The sequence below is a fragment of the Vanderwaltozyma polyspora genome, genomic scaffold, assembly GCF_000150035.1.
Source record: "Vanderwaltozyma polyspora DSM 70294 KpolScaffold1052 genomic scaffold, whole genome shotgun sequence".
Classification (NCBI taxonomy): domain Eukaryota; kingdom Fungi; phylum Ascomycota; class Saccharomycetes; order Saccharomycetales; family Saccharomycetaceae; genus Vanderwaltozyma; species Vanderwaltozyma polyspora.
This window is the reverse complement of record NW_001834653.1, coordinates 12,538-35,095: the sequence shown is the minus strand read 5'-3', so window position 1 is coordinate 35,095 and position 22,558 is coordinate 12,538. Positions and strand designations below refer to the sequence as shown.

The 22,558-nt window shown below is 32.7% G+C and overlaps 7 protein-coding genes across 7 annotated transcripts; 4 read left to right on the top strand and 3 right to left on the bottom strand.

Moving 5' to 3' along the window:
- Positions 1 to 940: 940 nt before the first annotated feature.
- Positions 941 to 2,866, bottom strand: VMS1 (Vms1p; the record flags this gene model as incomplete). The annotated part of the gene is made up of 1 exon (XM_001644471.1): positions 941 to 2,866. One exon carries the CDS (start codon positions 2,864 to 2,866, stop codon positions 941 to 943), a length of 1,926 nt encoding a protein of 641 aa, XP_001644521.1.
- Positions 2,867 to 3,708: 842 nt separating this feature from the next.
- On the top strand, positions 3,709 to 6,528 carry PFF1 (Pff1p; the record flags this gene model as incomplete). Its single annotated transcript, XM_001644470.1, has 1 exon — positions 3,709 to 6,528. One exon carries the CDS (start codon positions 3,709 to 3,711, stop codon positions 6,526 to 6,528), a length of 2,820 nt encoding a protein of 939 aa, XP_001644520.1.
- Positions 6,529 to 10,067: 3,539 nt separating this feature from the next.
- On the top strand, positions 10,068 to 11,228 carry Kpol_1052p8 (C2H2-type zinc finger protein; the record flags this gene model as incomplete). The annotated part of the gene is made up of 1 exon (XM_001644469.1): positions 10,068 to 11,228. One exon carries the CDS (start codon positions 10,068 to 10,070, stop codon positions 11,226 to 11,228), a length of 1,161 nt encoding a protein of 386 aa, XP_001644519.1.
- A 3,010-nt stretch (positions 11,229 to 14,238) lies between these two features.
- ECM33 (Ecm33p) lies at positions 14,239 to 15,892 on the top strand (the record flags this gene model as incomplete). Its single annotated transcript, XM_001644468.1, has 2 exons — positions 14,239 to 14,293; positions 14,655 to 15,892. 2 exons carry the CDS (start codon positions 14,239 to 14,241, stop codon positions 15,890 to 15,892), a joined length of 1,293 nt encoding a protein of 430 aa, XP_001644518.1.
- Positions 15,893 to 16,479: 587 nt separating this feature from the next.
- On the bottom strand, positions 16,480 to 18,771 carry SEC18 (AAA family ATPase SEC18; the record flags this gene model as incomplete). The annotated part of the gene is made up of 1 exon (XM_001644467.1): positions 16,480 to 18,771. The coding sequence occupies one exon, from the start codon at positions 18,769 to 18,771 to the stop codon at positions 16,480 to 16,482; it is 2,292 nt and encodes a 763-aa protein (XP_001644517.1).
- Positions 18,772 to 19,552: 781 nt separating this feature from the next.
- On the bottom strand, positions 19,553 to 20,158 carry EMC10 (Emc10p; the record flags this gene model as incomplete). Its single annotated transcript, XM_001644466.1, has 1 exon — positions 19,553 to 20,158. The coding sequence occupies one exon, from the start codon at positions 20,156 to 20,158 to the stop codon at positions 19,553 to 19,555; it is 606 nt and encodes a 201-aa protein (XP_001644516.1).
- Positions 20,159 to 20,521: 363 nt separating this feature from the next.
- On the top strand, positions 20,522 to 22,501 carry YOS9 (Yos9p; the record flags this gene model as incomplete). Its single annotated transcript, XM_001644465.1, has 1 exon — positions 20,522 to 22,501. One exon carries the CDS (start codon positions 20,522 to 20,524, stop codon positions 22,499 to 22,501), a length of 1,980 nt encoding a protein of 659 aa, XP_001644515.1.
- Between the last annotated feature and the right edge of the window lie 57 nt (positions 22,502 to 22,558).

Below are 22,558 nucleotides of genomic sequence, written 5' to 3'. Positions count from 1 at the left end.
AGAAGGTCAATATTTAGTTGGAAGATGGTTTTTGTAATAAAATTATCTCGTTTTCAAGCTTAGGTTATGCCTCCAGGAATTGATTTGAGAAACTATATTTTACAGGGAATTTTATCACTCATGTTGGTTAAATCATTCTTAGCTAAGATTACTTTTTTGTTTCAAGGAACAGGGTAGTTTAAGATTATGTTTGTAGTTGCTCTTAATTTTTATTTTTTTTATTATCCTTTTGTTCTTAAAATTGGAATAGGATGTCGTTTATCATTTAAGTTCAAATATATTCTACGACAACCTAAATAATAATATTCCAGGTGACACTACCTAAAAAATGGTGAAGTAGTATCTAATTATTATATTATTTGAGACTTCCTTTAAATAGTATAATTTAATAGATTTCACTTAATCAAAGTAGGCAATTATGAATTTATTGAGTACTTTAAGGTTCTAAGATAAAACCATATAAGGTACCGGTATATATATATTTTCAATATTATGATTGCAATGCAATGGCATTTTTTCAATGATGACATAGTGATATTCTCTCAGAAAAAGAGCTAACGGTTAATATAAATAAGAGATGTGTCATTAAAATGACTGTGTTTGGTTAATTGAAAATTAAGATAATCAAAAATAATACTCAAAACACCTTGAATGAATAATTACAATTAATACAGGTAGGTCGATAATTTTTAGTATAAAATAAATATTATATCTTCTATATAGTCTTTACTTCTAATCTGCAAAAACAATTATGGAAATAAAAACCAATTAATCATAGCATGCGTTTAAGAAATTGATATAATAACATCTCGACCTAACAATACATTTAAAAATACCCTATTATCAAATCAAATTCAACAAATTGTATATCCGTTCTATGTTTTCGTTTATATTAAATATAATTTAAAGGTATGACTAAGAGAATAAGATACCAGCATATTTATTTTCCTTGCATTGCTTTCATTCTAGCTTCGGCTGCTCGTGCTCTTTGTTCTCTCATTAGTCTTTTTCTTTGGTCTTCACTTAAAGAATTTAAGTTTTGAGCATTACTAATAGATGAAGCATCCAAGATTTTTCCCTCACCTCTTTTCATATCCTTTTTAGCCTGCTGTATTTCCTTATCCATCTGTTGTCTTTCTTTTACAACTTCTAATTCTTTCCTGATTGCTTGTTCTACTTCTGCTTTCTCACGCTCTTCTTCTTCCAAATTTATTTTTTCTACTTCTTCTCTGCTTAATGGCATTCCAATATTAGTTTCATCCCAGTTAATATACGTTTCACCTAGTGTATGTCTTGCAATTTGGAATGCATGCTTTACACTATCATTCTTTGCCAAGTCCCAAGCAGTTTTACCAAACTTATTTTTTATTGTAGGATCTGCCTTCAAATTTGTAAGTAATATACCAATCATTTGTTTTTGTCCTTGTTGAGAAGCAAAATGCAGCATTGTCGGCGTATTAGAATATTTAGTCTCTGGCATTATTGGGTAATTGACATTAATATCATTTTTCCTCAAATATGATATTAGCAAGGGAGCTCTACCCTTTTTCACCAAATTTACAAGCTCTTCGGAGTGTTTTTCTTCAAGGGTAAGAGATGTAGCTGAATTACTCTTATTGCTCTTCTTAATCTGGGTTTCCTTTGTATTACCGATGGTCTTTTTCTTCACAACAATTGGTACTGGTTTTGGTTCGACTTTTATATAAGTTAATTCACACCATGACTTTTTCAGTTCTCCAATAGTTGGTCTCCCTGTTGTGAAGGGGAATGATCGTAATCTCTCATCATTTTTCTTTATATATGAACTATCTGTGAATATTTTTTTATCATGTACACTAGTAGCTCTTAAGAAGATATTGTCACACTTCGCCAAGTATGGTTCCCATTCCTTCAATAAGTTTTGTACATCAATTTTAAGTGCAGCCTCATTGTATCTACGGATGGAAGAACCAGCAGAATTTGCTTTACCCTTAGCATTATCACTAGCCGATTGAGAACCACCTTGTTTTCTTCTTGTAGTATATCTATGAAATGTTTTGTGTTCAAGCATCAGAACTGCTTGCTCTTTCAAATTTACATCTTGTTTTTTGGCATTACCTTTAGTGCTCAATCTTTGATGTGATACAATCGCACCTGCAAAGTGACCGCCACCAATCATGAACATAGCTGATATAGAGCTGGCTTCTGTATCTGGGTTTGACCATTTTTTTAAAGCCATAGTTGGGTTATCAATTGAGTCTTGATCAAAAAGAGATTTATATATTCCAACCACTTCATTCTCAGATATGAGTTTAGATTTGAAATAAATTTTTGGGGACCTCGTATTCAAATGAGTAATCGATGTATCCTTATCATCGTCAGTATCATCGGACATGGATGATACATCTAATTTTGTCTCAAATATACTTTCAAGTTTATCCTCAGTTGATGAAGTTTCATCTTCATTAGTTCCATCAGATGAATCTTCTGTTTCAGAAGTATTTTCTTTCTCTTCTTCACTAGTTTCTGTTTTACTTTCTAGAGAATTTTTCAAAAACTGCTCATATTCAATTTTAGAAACCACTGATAAACCTCTTAATGATCTTTTCAAGTTAAAAGTATGATAATCAGCTCTATAATGTTCTCTTTTCGATAACTGATCCGGGAATTCCAATTTACAGGTATTACAGAATAAAGAATTAGAAATCCCCTTTGACCTAATAGCTTCTACATTCTTTACAGGTGTGTTATCAACTTCTTCCTCCTTTTTAGATACCTCTACTTCATTTAAGTTGGCATCAAAATGCATTAGCTTCAATGAATCTAAAACATCTTGGGTCAAATCATAGACATAGAGATCATTCTTTTTAAAATTCAAAGCACTCATCAGATATTATAGCAAATAAATTTTTATAATCAGCGTGGAATAATTCTCTCTAAATATCAGAGAACTCCCAACAATTCAAATCCAACAACTGTGAATTGACTTTATAATAACTTTGAATAAAAAGACCGCCATCATCATCATTATTATTTGCTTTTTATCATATACATTTTTTCAATTTTTGATATTCGAAATCGAATTCGAAACCGAACCAGAGCCCAAATTGGATATTATGGATTAAGATAGAGAGAAATCCTGCAGAAAAAGTAGGATATATATATATATATATATAATCATGGATCATGTAATCAGATCTCAAGTAACCATGCCATTGACACGATAATTTATTATTGTGTATTCACATGGATCTAGTGTGTGATGGGGGATAAGTAAGAATACAAAAAATTTTATAATATCAGTGCTAAATTGGATTCAGTTTCAAGTATTGAGAGTACTCAATACTTGACTGGTCAAATTAATTTTTACGACATCAACTTTATACTATAAAATCAGAATGGAATTATAAAATGAAAAACTATTAATTCACAAAAAGGTAATGACATATGACACTAACAATTTTGTTATCTAAATTTACTTTAATGATATTGTACTTACCTATAAATTACTTAATATAGAGGTCACGTGATTAGAGTATTTATATGATTGGAAACCTCATCTCGAAACAATTTTATAGAAATGAGTCTTTTGCTACATATAATAAGATTGATGGCAATCTATTAAAAAGGTCATAAAAAAGGTTAATTGGCTTCTTTGTAGTACTTTGAGGTGATTGTGTTGGTGCAATTGTCTGGTATTAGCTGAAAGCTGGAGAATTGGTAATAGAAATGGGGTTTAATTCAATTTTCAAATTTCGAAAGACATCCTTAAGCTTACTCTTATTTGCAGTCTACTTCATAATTGGTATCCTATATTTTATAGACAAAACAAGATACAAACATAGTCTGCCAATTGATTCAGAGGGGGTAGCTTTACTGGATAATGCATGGTTAGATTTACAAAATATTACAAACAAATGTCATCCTTACAGCTCGAAGGAAAATGACAGGGTGCATGACTACCTTCTTAATAGAATTGCTGACATTATTAACAAAACTTCTTATGCAGAAGTTTCTGACGATTATTCTACTAATTCAAGGGCATTGTTTAAACAGCAAGACGTTTTCAATGCTTCCTCAATTGCATCCAGAATAATTTATTTTGAATCTTCAAATATTCTAGTTAAAATGGAGGGTAGAAACCCTGTTTTAAAATCTTTATTGCTATCTGCACACTATGATTCTACACCGAGCTCTCATGGTGTAACAGATGATGGTAAAGGCATTGTCTCACTTCTGGCATTATTGGAACATTTCTCCAAAGTACAACCTGAAAGAACTTTAGTCTTCAACTTTAATAATAATGAAGAATTCGGGTTATTAGGTGCTACTATTTTTTTTGAACATGAATGGTCCAAGAATGTTGAATATTTTATAAATTTGGAAGGAACTGGTATTGGCGGCAAGGCTGTCTTATTTAGGACGACGGATACCTCCACAGCAAAGATATATCAAAATTCCGTGAAAAATTCACCATTTGGGAACTCTATATATCAACAAGGATTTTACAATAGATACATAGGAAGTGAAACAGATTACAAGGTTTACGAGAACAAAGGATTAAGAGGTTGGGATATTGCATTTTATAAACCGAGGAATTTATATCATACGATAGAAGATTCTATTGGACATTCCTCTAAGCCTGCGTTGTGGCATATGTTGCACACATCGTTACAATTATCTAAATATATTGCTGAACTTGATAATATATCGTTAGGTGAAACACAGGATCTTTCACCTGCAGTATATTTCGATTTAGCGGGATATACTTTTGTTGCTATACCCAGTACAAAACTTTTCTGGATTAATATAGCATTGCTAATTATTATGCCAATAATTAGTATATTCTTATTTTCAATTGTAAAAAAATACAATAATGAGATTATAGACTCTGGTAATATATGGTGGAGGTTACCAATTTCCGCAATGTCATCAGGTACAATCATAATATTTACTACTAAATTGATAATGAAGTGGAATCCATACATATTATCTCGTAATTTTCTGTTGCCTTTGATTGGATTAACATTTGAATTTATCATATTAAATAGTTATATTTTGACGATGTTTGAAAACTTATCAAGTAGCTTTGACTTTAAAACGATTGCAATAAATGAAATCTCATTTTTATTCTGGATAGTCTTAGCTTACCAAACTTGGAAACTTTATGATAATAATTATCAAAATACTGGCATTTACCCATTTACCATTTGTTATATAGTAATGGCAACGGCTGGGAATATTGGATATTTGTTTTTGATATTTAAAAATATTGAAATTGTTGAAGACGAAGAGGCCAGTTTAGTACAGTACGTTAGTAATGAACAAAGCACAATCGAAGGGAGATATCGTGATGAAATCAATGGCAGGGATGATTCATCGAGAGATAGTAATTCTGCAAGTATACCTACAAGAGCGAATGATGAAAGAGCTCCATTATTAACCAACAGCGTTGACAATATAAACCAAAGAACGATTTTAAAAGAGAGTAAACTTGTGTATAACTATGATTGGATCATTGAATTTTTATTAGTAGTTCCATTTAGTACATTTTTGCTTTACAATAGTTTGGAGTTAATTATGGATGCTGTTAATCAAACAATTCAAGAAACTGGAGATCTATACAAAGTTTATAAAATACTTGCTATTGGAAGCATATTGATCAGCATTCCTACATTGCCATTTGCGTATAAGATTGGATGTCAATTAGGAAAAACATTGACGTTTATAAGTATCGGATGCTTATTAATCAGTATGGCATTAGCGCCATTTACTGAAATGAACCCTATTAAATTCCGATTCATGCAAGTTAACGATAAAGTTGAAATCAGCGGCGTCACAACACATGACAACAATAAATTGAGAGATATGATAAATAACCTTCCAAGTGTTAAAAGAGATGATAAGAAAGTTCAATGTCAAGAGATCACAAAGTTTAGCAGTGTATGTGAATACGAAGGATCACCTGTCCATCTTGTTGACAATATGTATCGAGATAAGTTGAAATTGATGGAAGTGATAGTATTGAAAGACGATAGGTTATCCCCCGAAAGGTCACCATACGCACCGATTACCGCTGAGGTTGAGATTCGAGTTCAAGAGAATAGGATGTGTAATGTGTATTTTGGGCAAAATAAGGAACGGATACGTGAAGTTAACGTTTCTATTATAGAGGGTAATGATAGAAATAGCAGTGTTTCGTTGAGATACAGAGTTAACAACAATAGGAATGGGATCGATGAGTTGCAATTGCACAAGCTGAGATTTGAAGCCAATAGTTATATAGTTGGCATTAAATGGATGCCCGAGATATTAATGTCAAATGAAGAGGAAGATGACGTTTTACCAATAAAAGTAGAATGCTATTGGGGAGAGTATGAAGAGAGCAGTGTTGAAGTAGGTGAAGGTGAGGTTGGAGGAGGCGCAGTTATAGAATATTATGACAAGATTCCATCGTACTCCGAGATATTAGAGTATAAACCGGTAGATGTGGTTATCGCCAATAGAGAAAAAGGTTTAGTCAAGCTAACTGAAGCGATGGTGCTGTAATGGCTTTATTTTTTATTTTTTATTTTAGTTTTAGTTTTATTTTTATTTTTATTTATTGTGTAGTCTTAATAACAGAATGAGAAATAGATAATATGACAAGATTGATGTTTATTGTTGGGGGTGGCCAAAGAAGACAGACAAGCAGATAAGAAATTGACGATAGTGGCAATGATGATGACGATGACGATGATAGGACGATTTGACAGAAAGTGTACTTTATGGACCTATTATATATGGAAAAATTTCACAGGAAACAGAAAAAGAGAAAATAACTTATGTTGAAGAGAGGGGCAGAACTGAGATGTCCAACAAAAGATGATAATTTATCCATAAGATGAGACAATGAAGACCAAATTAACGGAGGAATTTGAGATGGGCAAAACAGAACAAATAAATCGGCATTAAAAAGAGAGAGATAATGAGGAACAACTTGGCAGAGAAAGCGGGAAATGTCAAATTTGCGTTAACGGAGAGAGTAGTATGGCTAATACATATACATATACGTATTTATGTATATCAGCATGTCTTTGTACATAGCGAGCACATGTCTGTACTCATGCGTATTATAGGAAAGTGGAGGAGTTGGGGCGAGGAAAGAGGGGACGTACGAGAGAGAGAGAGAGAGTGGGAAAAAGCCAAGAGAGAGGCAGAAACGGTTATGGAAATATGGAGGGGAGGGGGGTTGCGCACGGGGTAAAGAGAGGAAGATATCTGAGTAGTGGATACACGATACACGATACAAGAAGCTGTTGCCAGGTGCAATCAAAAGAAAACGAGAAATAGTCAAAAATTGAACATGGAAGGAAATTACGAAGATGTCATTCTTTCTAACAAATTAGATTTTAAGTTAATTTTTAATTAAAGTAAAGTAAAGGAAAGAAAAAAAAAAAGAGATGGGAAAGTGTAAAAAGTGTAAAAAGTGAAAAACATGTTGAATGGAACTTCGAAAACTTCAGAAAGGGTAGTATTGACGAATTAGGAAACATTCGTGTATACATTGGAGAGATGAAAGAGGCAAATGAAGAAAGGGGAGAAGACAGAAAATGAATGAGTGTGCCATAAATGAACGACCGAAAGAACGAAAAGAACGGAATAACTAAAGAACGAATGAAGGAAGGAACATGAAGTCTATGTTTGAAAATAGAATTAATAATTTTTCTTGTGTAGGAGGGGTTACTATTTCCAATCGAAGCCTAACATAGCTAGGATGATCCCCACTAGAGTTAAATAAAGAGACAAGAGGATTTAAAGGTTACTAGTTAATTGGGACACCACATGGAATAATTCTTGTTTAATTTGCTACTTTAATTTGGAATTTGGAATAGCATACGTATATGACCTTTGATGCTTGGTTTGATGCATCTGTTTGGGGAAAGAGAAAGAGATTAATAAATTGAATAATTTCTTTTCGTTCTTTCTTTAATGTGCAGCAGACGTAGGTGTCATTAATCATATACCTAGATTTTGCAGCATATTGTTCGGTGCAGGTTATTCTTGAAAATGGTAAAACGCAACAACGAACTACGAACTACGAACAAACAAGAAACAAACCATTACTTGTTAAGTGCTCATTATGATTGCATTATTCCGGGATGCTTCCGATACAATATATGAGGGCAATAACAAAATAGTCACCCACTTTGAACCGTACAATGCTAAACAAACTTATTATTATCTGAGACAATCCGGAATTAGTCTGCTTTCAACAAATAGAAATTCTTCCTTCCGAGTAGGAGTCGTACAAGCAGTTATCAAATTAAAGATTTACAAAAAGACTACATTGAAACTTTTTTTTTGTTCTGTACTTTAAATTAATTTAGCAATTTAGCTACAGTCAAGTCAATATAATAAATTAGATAGAGAAATGGAAATGGAAATGGTTAGATTTTAAATTTGCGATTCCCCCCGAATTTCCGATAGTAATCAAGAAGTGAAGTTTTATTGTATATTGTATATTATATATATATTTTTTTAATTCTTTGCACTATGTAATTTGTTCTTGTTCTTATTCTTCTGCGCATAACAATGTTTTCTAAAATTGTAAATTTCCCAATTGTCTGAATATGAAACCCAATATGGAATGGAACGATCCCATATTACAACACGTATAAGAGAATATAAAGCAGCACAAGATAATATAACATAATATAATATAATAAAAGAGAATTGAACGAGGAAACCAGGCAGAGACAATACACAAGGCATAATACAGTACATACGTAATCCATGTAAAACGGAAACTGTGGTCTACAGAGCTTTCTCAGATAAATCTAAGGGGTCTATTTGCATGCTGCTACCACTTCCACTTCCAGTCTTGCTGCTTCCCTCGCTCTCTCTCTTTTTTTTTCTAATTGTACCCTCTTTGTTTCCTTTTTCTCTCAATGGGCATGGCATACCTCACATAACCAAACCTCAACTTATACTCCAAGCATAACCTCAACAGGGGCAACCAACGTCGCCCTCTTAAACCTGCGAAATAGTAAACGTAGGAAAGACAAAAAAAATCATATAGATAAGTAGATACATATTAAAACAGATAACCAGATAGAGAAAGTACACCGTGCCAGAACCCTATGCTTCTAATCATTATCTGAAAATTCATTCCCTACTCCGCCCAAATTCCACCAATTCTCAATTCTCAGTCCCAATTCCCAATCTCAATCCCAGTAAAGATACGCCATTTCTAGCTCTCTCTCTCTCTAATTCTTATCCAAAGTCAAATTCCGACACTTTGAAAGTTGAGAGGGAAATACGAGAACTGGCTGTAATAGCAATGGCAATACCAATTGTGATAGTAATGCTACACAGAACGATACGATACGATACGATACAATACAATACAATACAATATAGGCAAACAGACAAAAAGACAAAGGAAGACACACACAAACACACACACACATAAAGAGAAAGAGGGAAAGCAAGAGAGAGAGATAGTCTCTCTCTCTATCTCACTACCCTTTTTGGGAGGACTCGTTGTAGCAAACTACTCTTCTCTTCCATAGAAAATAATCAGCAATTACAATTTCCCACACTGACGTTTACAATTGACATCTCAACTTCACTTTCCCGAAATATTCACCTAAAGGTTAATATTAAAAACAAGCTATCTATTCTAATCTAAATAGTTCTGGATAATACCGGAATTGCTTTTAAGACGCATTTTGAAAATTGGATTTGGAAACTTATTACATCCCTTTAGTCATACCTAACCATATTTTTATAACATATATAAACTATTATTCATCGCTTTGCCTCATCTCGTCTTGTCTAGTCTTGTCTTGTTTGGTCCTGTCTTGTCCTGTCTTGTCTTGTTTGGTCCTGTCTTGTCCTGTCTTGTATCATTCTTATACATATACAAATATATACATAAATACAAACACACACACACATACATATATATATATATTAGATACATCTGTCTTAATTTCACAGATCTTTTGTATTACCACAACAACTCCAGATTAAGCTGTCATAAATTGTTTTTATTTAAACTGTTTTCTTTTTACTTCGTTCTTTTCTCCGCCCAGACCCTACCTATGACTGACAATAACCTTATTATAATGAATGAACCCACAAACGTCAACTTCAATGCTAATTCCAATGACAATTTCAATGCCGTCGCCAATTGCAATGATGCCAGCAATGCCAATGCCAATGCAATTTTAATTACCAATACCGAAAATATTAATTTCCATAATAAAAAATTCAATAATACAATTTTGGATAACGCTACTATTTCCAATATGTTCTTAAATGATCATTATTACTATTCAAATGACTGCTTAATTGATAGCGTAGAGACTAATTTAGATGATCTACTCTCATTTTTAAGCGAACATGAAAACACAACATGTTTGAATATGGTTAAAGATACAAAATTTAAAAATAATTTAATCCTACAATCAAATTTATATTCTTCCCCATCTTCATCTTCCTCTTCATCGTCTTCTTCCTCGTCTCCTTCAACTACTTCCTTCATCCATGATAATATTTTATCAAACAACAATTTGAATTACTATAAAAATAACAATAATATTAGCAATAATAGCAATAGTTATTCTTATATAAATATTAAGTTTCAAGATATCTCAAATGATAACGCTATCAATAGTGGCAGTAGTAGTGGAAACCCAATGTTTGACATTTTCACAAATAATGATAATGAAATAAATACTTCTCCGGAAACTACATTGTCACCATCAGTAGATTTCATTATACCTCAAGGAAGTATCAATACCAATACCAACAACACTACCAACACTATTTGTAATGAAAATCTAAATACTATTACAAACTCATTTATCAATATACCAACAACGAATGTAGTACTACCTGAAAATATAAATTTAAATATCAATCAAAATATCACATTGGCAGACAAGAAAAATGTTACTAATGTCAGTAATACTACTAGTACTAGCACAGGAGGAAACATTGAAAAAATTAAATACCATTGTAGTATATGTGGTAAAAAATTTAAAAGACCATCCTCACTAAGTACACATATGAATATCCATACAGGTAACAAACCATTTACATGTCCATTTACAAATTGTACCAAATCATTTAATGCTAAGTCAAATATGTTAAGACATTATAAGTTACATTTCAAGTTAAGTTCAGGTAATTATATATTACCTAACGGTAAGATTACCTCTACGAAACCTACCACAAAGCAATTGTTTGAGAGGACATGAACATGAACATAACGAGATGTGTTTCTCTGAAACGACTAATTATTATTAATGAATTAATATTAAATAAAGTAATTTTTAAAAAAAATTTAAGTAGCAAACGATATATAGATAGATATATACAATGATCGATCACACAGATAATAAATTAATAGATACTATACGAAGACAAAACAGGACCCAAGACAATTATATATATTTTCCAAGGCGGGGCAAAAATGTGGAGAAGACATCATTGGTTGTTCTATTGTATCAATTTGACTGGGATTCCATTTTGCTAAATTCAGAAATGTAATGAATCACACTTTCTTCGAATTTCACCATTGCTTAGCCAAGAAAATACGATATAACCCAATATAAGACACAAGCAAGAATCAAGAGTAAGTGAACTTAAAAGCATAGAATTTATGGTTGTTTATGAATACAGGCACCCACACTCCTTCCAAAAACAAACAGAACAAATAACAATCTTCCTTTAATATTGAACTTACTCTAATTCTTTGTCCACAATTCTCATTTTCAATTCTTTTTGTATGTATAATTTTGATAAGTAGTGATAAAATTACGTGTAAGGAATTGAATCCATAGATATTGTTTAAGTATTACTTCTTTTAGAACGGTAGACAAACCAAGCCCAAATAAACTATTTCTCCAGTTTAGACAAAACAGAAACAACTACGAAACTAAAATTCCTTACTTTCCTTTCCATTCCGTTCGTTAGTCTTATCCTTGTCCTCTTGTTTTGTAAAATGGAATACAAAATAAATATTGAAAAGATGGATCTGATCCACCACAGACAAGAACAAGAACAAGAACAAGAACAACAAATAATACTTCCAAAATGGTGATCCTACGAGAACCCAAAGTCATTGAAGCGAAGACAATCATGTTCCGTTAGCGAATATTCATACAAAATCACCAAACCAAATCTGACCAAACTATAACTCTCTTGAATAAGTTAGAACTGTCTCATCTTAAATCAACCAAGATAGGGAGAGCAAAGCGTTCAGCTGAGCCATATGATACATAAGGTGTTTGTTACTGGGACTTCCTTTTGTTTGTTTGTTTGTTTGTTGTTTACTGAGAAATTTGTGCTCCCATCCAATAAAAGACTGAGACGAATAAATCACTTACACTTGCTTACCTGATTGCCATCCCTATCGTTGGCACACTGCTTCCTGTCCTGTGAGACAGTCGGATGGGATGGGATGGGATGGGATGGGATTGAGATTGAGATTGGAACTGGACGCGTAAGAAACTTTGGAAACAAACAAAAATAAATTGTTCGCCACAGAATTCACGTGTTTCTCTTGGTTTTCTTGTGTGTTTGTCTTTATGTCTTTGTTTTTATGTTTCCGTAAAGAGTACAAACAACAACAAAGAGAGGTCCAGGGAGATGTGTGACGGGGCGAGGGAAAACAGAGAGAGAGAGGGTGTACTGCTGTTTACATGTCAGAGAGAAGAAAGAACCGTACAGTACAGTACTGCTTTTTGAATTTTGAATTTTGAAATTGTTTTATTATTACCTAAAACGAACCAAACCCAAACAAACCCAAACAAACCCAAACAAAAGCTGTTTGATCTGATCTGATCTGACCTGATGTGGTTAAATTTGATTTGATTCGATCTGATCTTGTCTGGTCATCCCGAACAGAACAGAACGTCCTCCCCCCCCTACACAACTAGACTTCATTAGCTGATGTACTGTTGTTACTGATTTCCACGGATTGATTATAACCGCGCTAGCAGGATGGTTTCCTGTTCAGCTCTCGTCAGCTCTTGGATTTGTCGTATTTTTTTTCTCTCTCTGTGCATGTCGACCTCCTGGACTGACGTCTCCAGTGGTGATGGCAAACAAACAAACAAACAAACAAACAAACATATAGACAAACGGGACTGCATAACATGTACATATCCTCGTCCCACTGAAACATATAACTCTGCATAGGGATATCGAAATGAATATACTGTCCCATCATAAATCTCCTGCTACCTCTATTGCTCTACAGACAAAACATATATATCAAGACATTTCATTTGGAAACTTGGAAAATGATTATATACTAAACTATATCTCTCTTTATCCACATACTACCTTCTCGATTTCCAATTCGCGTCAACACAAACAAACAAATAAAACATAAACATAAACATAAACAGTTTTCACTCTGTCATAAATTAACCAATCCATAATATCAATCTCTATCGATCATAATGTTTCTATCATTCCATTCCTTGTAATTCATCTTTCCCTCTTTCTCCGCCTGGTGGTCAAGTATCTCTTTTCAGACCGAACTGGAAATTTTAAAAAAAAAAAAAATAATAAAATAATTGAAAAACTTTTTATTTTAGTTTCGAAAAAGCGCAATCTTTGTACGTAACAACAGACACCTCTCTTTCTCTCTCTCACTCACCTTAACATACTATTATGCCATCTTAGTAATTATCTCTCTATCTACATATCTTTCTTCTTGTCTTGTTCTCGTCTCGAAATGATTTCAAATCCTGTTGTCAATTTTGGCAGTGTCGCCATCCAGTGGTTCCACTGCTTGTCCACTTGTGGTGCCCAAACTGAATTATGTTTTTCTTTTTATTTTCTTTTTTTTTTTCTTTCGAAATTTTTCGAAATTTTTCACTTTCATGCTCGTTGCTATAAAAGGAGCATATGATTTATCTTACCATATATATACTACACATTCATATCTATATAAATATATTCACTTTTATTCAAAAAAACTAACTTTCGTTTTTAGATCTTTTAATCTACTGTTTCATTCCTATCGCAATCTTGATATTTGGCACTTTTTTATCACTCTTTGATTTAGTCTGATTTAACTCGATTTCGTTTTAAAAACAAAATACCAACTGTATCTAACCATATCATAGTTCACATTCGCTTTTAAAAAATATTTTTTTTTCTCTCTCATTATTTTATAGTATTTCAAAAGGAAAAAATTATTTATTAGAATACTATAATATAATATAATATACATATATATCCATTAAAGAAAAGATGCAATTCAAATCATTCATTGCTGGTTCTCTATTGGCCACTTCAGCTTTAGCTGGTATGTATAAACTTTCTTCATTTTTCAATATTATCAATCTAATCTAATCTAATCTAATCTAATCTATTCTGATCTAATCTGATCTAATCTGATATAATCTGGTCATATTCGAATCTAAAGATAAAGCTTATTTTACCAAATTTCTCCTCTCCTGTTTCATTTTGGAAAATATTAATTTTTCAAATCAAAAAGAAGAAAAAACGCTCTCTCCGAGCGTTTTTTAATACAATTATTATGATCATAGAAAATATGTCAGTATCATAATAAGATTAGGTTCTAGATTTTATATTCTTTTCCTGATTTTTTCGATTCTCTTTTACTAACAGTTTTGATTTCACTATTTCCTATCCTTTTCCCATAGCAACTGCAAACACAACTGCTCCAAACGTCCCAAGTGCTTGTAACGTTGGTTCTTCAGCTACTTTCACTGCCCAAACCGATTTCGATAAAATTTCCACCTGTGAAAATGTTGTCGGTAACATTAGTGTCACCGGTGATTTAGGTAGTGCTGCTTTGTCAAATGTTAAGAACTTATACGGTTCTCTAACCATTTTCAATGCCACTTCTTTATCTCTATTCTCCGCTGATTCTTTAGAAATGATCACCGGTACTTTATCCCTAAGACAATTGACCATCTTAACCTCTGCATCTTTCGGTTCTTTAGCTTATGTCGATTCTATTAATTTAGTCACTTTACCAGCTATTGACAACTTTGCCTCCGCTTTGAAAAATGCTAACATTATTTACATTTCTGATACCACTTTAGCTAATATTGATGGTTTCTCTACTTTGGATTCCGTTCAATCTTTTAACGTTAACAACAACAGACAATTGACTTCTGTTGCCTCTTCTTTAAGAACCGTTTCAGAAGCTTTAGAATTCTCTTCTAACGGTAACAATGCTACTGTTGTCTTTGACAACTTGGTTTGGGCTAACAACATCACTTTAAGAGATGTTTCTTCTGCCTCTTTTGCTACTTTGAAGACTGTTAACGCTTCCTTGGGTTTTATTAACAACTCTTTGCCAATTGTTAACTTGACTCAATTAGGTAACGTTGGTGCTTCTTTGAGTTTTGTCTCCAATGATCAATTGTCTACCGTTAACTGTAAGAACTTAACTACTATTGGTGGTGGTTTCGTTATTGCCAACAACACCGAATTGCAAACTATTGACGGTTTCAAGAAATTGTCTACTGTCGGTGGTGCTATTGATATTGAAGGTAACTTCTCTTCATTAGATTTGGGATCTTTGAGAAACGTCAGAGGTGGTGCTACTTTCGACACTTCCGCTTCTAACTTCTCTTGTTCCAGTTTGAACCAATTACAAAGTAACGGTAACATCCAAGGTGATTTCTCTTGTAAAGCCGCTACCACTACTTCTTCTTCTTCCAGTATGAGCTCTACCTCCAGCTCTGGTTCATCTCGTTCTTCATCTACCCGTTCATCTTCTTCCACTGCCTCAGTCAATGAAGATGCTGCTAGCTCTAGCTCCACCACCAGCTCCACCAAGTCCTCTAAATCTAAGGGTGATGCTGGTCACTTTGCTCCATCTTCCTCCTTCATGGGTGTTGTTGGTGCCATTGCTTTAGCCTTATTCTAATGAACTGTATGTAATACGAGAAAAAAAATTTACAAACAATAATAAGTTTTTACTAATAACATAAGAAAAAAATGATAAAAAATAATGTAACACCATATTTTTATTTAGAGAATTTTTTTAATAATTGAAATATGCTAATACATAAAAACATTTCTAATTCGGTTTACCAAATGTTTTGTTAATTTATAATATTAAGTTCCAGTTAATTTTACCGTTTTTGATACCCATTTTAAATTTCCACATTCCTTAAGATAGATGATAATAGTATCCGGTACTGAGGTCCAACAGCTTTATATAAAATATTACTCTTATATGTAATTAGTGTAATGTTATATAAATGAAATACCTTGTGTATCGTATATGTACTTCAAGGAATTATGATACCCTTGTATAATTACTGTGATGAGAGAAATTTATGTAGTTGGATTTAGAGATCTTTCCTTGAAAATCAGTTTTAAACAGCACTGATATTTACAAAAGCACATACTATACATTTTCTAATCGTTATATTTACTTTTTCTGGTTCACTAATCTATTAGATAAAATTTACAGATTTAATATTAAAGTATATTTAGTGTTTTTAAATTTTAAGCGCTAGAATTTGCCATTAATTCAATAATCTCATTAACTGGATCTTCATCATGTCTTGCAGTTTCAATGTTAGTTAAAGCTTTCTTGATACCACAGTTAAATTGCGGACATACAGAAGATAATTGATTGACAACAGCAACTCTTCCGTTGTCATCTAAGAAACCAGAGTCAACCATTACCTTGTTAAATTCATCATATGAAGTCATGTTAGGTATAGCAATTTCATTGTCAAAACAACCCATAATGTCCATTTGTTGCAGAACAGAATACGTGGATGTTGTAGTCATGATTAATAGTCTACGGTCTTGTGGAGGTTTACGTTTCAAAGCAACTTTTAATACCTGTAAAATGTTGTTAGAGAATCTTGGACCGATTGGAACCCAATCAACTAAAGTTTCAATAGAATCAATAACCAAGATATTCAAAGGTGATTTATAAGCATCCCTGAAAGTATTGTCAATATACGCAATCTTTGCACTTTCTGACATACCTGATAATTCATTTGGAGATATCAATCTAATAAATGGAAATTGAGATTGTAGGGCAATAGCAGCGGCTAAAGCAGTTTTACCAGAACCAGCCGGACCATGAATTAATAGTGAAACCAGACGTGATTTATCACTCTCACTGACTTGACGTACATATCTTTCACCATGTTTCAAGATAGCATCAACTTTCTCTGAATATCTTATAATACCACCTTCAACACATGTCTTTAAATCTTCTTCACTAATACCGAATGCTGGTGTCACTTCATTCAAGGAATTCAAGAAATCTTCTCTAGTGACCTTCAATTTAGCGATATCTTTTTGATTTAGCTTAGTTGAACCTTGACCAATATTAACAGTCTTGTTAATGGCAAAAGAACTTGCACTCTTAACCAAACCTTCAATTTCAGCACCTGAAAAATTCTTGGTTAATGCAGCTAATTCCTGTAAATTTACATCTTTATCCATCATATTGTTTTCTCTCATCTTTTTAGTTTGAATTTCAAAAATTTGAACTCTACCCTTCTCATCAGGTAAATGAATTTCTACTTGAACTTCAAATCTACCAGGACGTAATAAGGCACTATCGATCAAATCTTTACGATTAGTCATACCAATAACTAGAATATTATTCAATTGATCAACACCATCCATTTTAGCTAACAATTGGTTAACTACATTATCACCAACACCTGTACCATCACCTCTTGAACCTCTTTGTTTAAATACAGAATCCAATTCATCAAAGATAATAATATGCAATGATGATTCTTCACCTTTTGCTCTATATTCAGCTTCAGCATCTTTGAATAGATTACGAATATTTTCTTCAGAAGAACCAACATACTTACTTAAAATTTCTGGACCATTAACAATTTTTGGTTCTTTAGCATTCAACATAGTACCAATTTTTCTGGCAATCAAGGTTTTACCTGTACCTGGTGGACCATATAACAATAAACCCTTGACGTGGGAGATACCTAATTTTTCAATAACAGCAGGAGGGAAAATTCTACTAGCGAATGCTCTTCTAAAAATCTTGGTAAACTCTTTATCTAAACCACCAACACCCAAGTCTTCAAATTTGAAATCTGATCTAATAACAGCATCCGATCTTGGCCTTAAAGAATTATTTGATTTCAAGTTAACTAAGCCATCTCTACCTTTGAAGAAATTCAATTGGGTTTGTTTAGTAAGAATACCCTTTGTTTCGATACCTGTGGAAATTGGTGCTACTGGATCAACATCACCTAGATCAATGGATTGGATATTTCTAATATTAATATCAAAAATGAAACCTTTGAATTCAAATATTAGGTATTGAGTAGGACTAAAAATTTGCGATTCAAATGTCTTCGCAAAATGCAAAGCCAATTCATCTTGATCGAATGGCGTATTAACAGCTTTTCCTCTAGTTCTAAATGAAATTTCCATATCCATAGTACCCAAATAAGAATGTTTCCCAGAATATTTGAATAAATCAAACCCTCTAGCTTGAATTTCTTGGTTCAAAGACCAACCACCCCAAGTACGTTGATTACCATTCAAACCAATAGTACCAGGTTGGATATCAGCAGCATGTCTAGTGGTGAAAACAAATAAGTTATCAATCAAGATATAAATATTATCTTGGAAATCTGAAGGATGAACTGCTATAACATTAGCTAATGCATATGAATTGTTAGGGGAATTAGCAACCATTAACTTTTTAGGTCTCGTATCGACATTAGACATATCTGGAGGATGGTGAGTAGCTGTTGCTTTACCAAATGATGGTAATTTAAATCTATCCATATTCATTACAAATTTGTTAAGGTTGACCACTTTGTTTAAAACAATCTGAACTTGGGTCTTATAATATATATCAATATAGTAATATAATTTTTATTATAATAATATATTATTTATCTTTATCTCCCCTTTTTTCACTGGTAATTTGATTGGCAATATCAACTAAACCACAGAACCCCACAGATCTAACGTATAGCTATTCCTGCAATGAATCAGAATTCTTGAATCTTGATCTATAGATGTATAAATTCACACTTGTTATAAATGAATCTTGGCTTAAACTGTTAATTTCGAAAGGGAATTTTAAATTAAATATACTCCGTCCGTAATGATACGTGTGTTTTTCGGTTTCGGAAACTCGGGAAGTTCCGTACAGTGAGGGTAATTATATGGTTTATAGGTAGTAACTGTATTACCTGATGCCTCTATGATTAGGTTGATACTTACGAATGATAATCTCGGTTTGTTATTGATTAATCTTCAATCAATTGGAAACTCCAATGCAAATGAAATACTTACAATCAGTAACTTTTTATGATCATAGTTATCTCTACTGTCGTTTTACTCCTAGTCAAAACATTTTCACTGAATACTGAACTTTGTTACCCTGATTTCTAAGAGAGATATATATATATATATATATATATATATATCGTGCACGTGACTACGTATAGGAAGTATGTTATCATATTCTAACCCTTATTAAACTAATATAAATATATATGTATATATATAATAGGTATCTGTAATCGAAATGAAGACTCGCCGGATGTACTAAGTCAGTGGAACTTCAATCACTCTTCTCGTTGGCTTTTTGCTCCTTTTCCTTCTTTTGAAGAAAACCAACTATAAAGTTGTAAATTAATAAACCGATCAAAACCTGTCTCCAGTTCTTAATTAACCATGATCTATTATCTTCTTCATCCTCTTCAGCTGTATCGTGTGAACTTTGCTCATTGACACTCTGTCTTTCATCTCTTACTTGTTTATAAGTCTTTGTAGTTTTTTTCAATTTGGATACAGTAGCTTCCTCACCAATAATAGGTTCTCTTATTAAAGGAACAATGCCATCGACATCTGTATTTGGAGCTAATGAAAGTTTGGATATCTTATTGTCATGTATATCTATAATTAAATTATAATGGAAAGGTTTAGTCATACTCATATAACTAAAACAATCTCCATTATCTCCCGAAATACAATAGCGTTTACCACTAACAATATCGTCATTATTTTCAATCACTTTAAGGTCCCTAGTTTCAATATCATAATCAATTACAGCCAACGGTATTCTCCTACTATCACCTACAATTTCTTGAGCATATATCGATAGTTCACTACCAAGAACTACTCTTATCGTCGATAATAAACCAATCCAAATTAAACCTACCATCATCGCTATCTTCTGACAAAGTCCCTAAAGTAATCAATTAAACGAAGATATAACACTTGGATAGCTATCAAACCCACAACTTGGGCTACTTTTAATTTGACAATGTTATGATGACTGTCAGTTTCTCTTATTTATTTAAATTACAAAATAGAATTATCCTTTGTCATAATTTAATTAATATGGCTTTATTATATAAAATGTATCAACTCGCCTAAGATAAAAAGATATCTCTCTCTATCATTTTAAGAACCCTGCTATTAAAGTTAGTTAAAGTTAGTTAAAGTTAAATAAGTTACAAGGATACTAGATCACATCTCTTATCACATTTTGAGAGTGTGGAAGTGAGGGTCATTGTTAAGATTGATTATGTTTCCCATAGGACTAATAATATCTGTATGCTTTGTATGGCATTATACTTGCGGTTTATTTATACCTTTAGAAGATTCATTACTGCTTAATAAATATTCATTCAAGTATGTCTCAAAGAATGAGTGGGACCAGAACATTTTGAATAATAAAACGTTGTTAAGGGAGAATTCAATTGTAGAGTTGGGTTCAGACTTACAATGTTTATTACCGAAATCACTAGAGAACGACGATCAAGTGGTGCAAGAAAAGAGAAATGAAACTGAGTTAAAACTTTTGTTGACTGATAATCTAGAGAAAGGTGTTAAAATTATAACAAAGGAATTGGATGATATTTGTGTGGTTTATCCCAATGGATTTTGGAATTATGAATATTGCCCAGGGAAGGAATTCATTCAATTTCATGGTCAATCTAAAAAAGATAACAAATGGGTATTCACCCTAGGTATCTCAGCTTCTGATATTAAAGATCGAGAATTCCAGTTACTGTACAACGAATATGGATATTATATCAGTGAAATATTAGATGGTGGTGAAATCTGTGAAGTCACTAAGCAACCAAGAGTTACTGAGATTCAATACGTATGTGGCCCTGCAAATGGTGCTGCAAATATGCAGTGGACTAGAGAAATTAAGACATGTCATTACGAAGCATCTGTTAGTGTTCCTGCATTGTGTGAATTAGAATTATTGGCGCTGAGTGATGAAAATAAAATGGCAAAACCACTCATTTGTTTAAAAGATACTAAGGATAGTAATCAAGCAAAGTCAATATCAAAAAAGGATACTAGAAATTTGTTAAATGTTATATCTGAATACAATCCATTGTTTCTGGGTTATGGTTTCTATTTACTAAATCCTAAAATAAGTTCTTATAGCCATGACCAATTTCCTTCCAGATCTGTGTTGATGTACTCAGGTATTTCTAACATTGAACAAAATGTTGACGCAATTTACCGTGAACTTTATCAAAGAGCAGGGAAGGCAATGACTAGAATGATGTATTTAAAGTTCTTGACTTTACCTGATGGAAACCCTTATATGCATGGCGACAGATTTACTTGGATTTCGGATGTAGTAGATCTTAATGGAAAATTTATAACCAGAATGATATTCACGATTGATGAAAAAGATGTGGCTGAAATAAAATTAGATTACACCTTGGAATTCAAGAATTTTGGAAATTTCGTTTCATATCAAAGAGCTGGTCAAGAAATAGTTTTTCAAGATGATATTATCAAACATATAGATGATACTCATATGTCTCATGCTGGATCAGGAAACGAAGGGAATTCAGGATCCATTGAAGATAAAATTAAAGAGGATAACATTGTCGAACAAGACAGTATGGAATCAACTGACTTCGAAAAAACAGGAAATAAGCATTCACAAAATGAAAGAGATAATCAAAATATCAATAACCAAAATAAAGATCATAAACAGGTCCAAAATGATGAACATGACAAGGTTAATGACTCAGGCATTAAAAAAGATGAAACGGAAGATGGAGTGTCTTTAAAAAATGAAGATCAAGGTTCAACCATTAAATTCGATGAAAAACCAAGCATAGAACAGGAATCGCAACCTATTGAAGGAAAAAATGGAATTAGAAATGTCAGTCCCTCTGTAGCTAAATTTGAAAATTCCTCTGCAAATACAGATACTAAAATCATCCCCTCACGATCCTCTACAACTGAAGAAAGGTCAGAGGTGCCGGAAGATAAGAGCAAAGATGCACTTACAGAAACCAAACCAGATCAAATTACTATAAGCCATTCTAAAGAAAATGCTATTCCAACTAGGGATGGTACAAAATCTAGTATGATAAAAGTAGAGTCGATATCAAGTGCCAGTAGCTCAGCAACAACGAACACTGTTGGTAGTTCAATCTTCACCGATATTGAAAATACAAATAGCGAAGACCAAAGTCAGCATAGATCAGCAGATAATCAAAAGAACCATGTACATGATGAATTATAGAATTTTATAATATTACATAGTAGGCCAATCTATAAAGCATAATAATTATTTACAAAT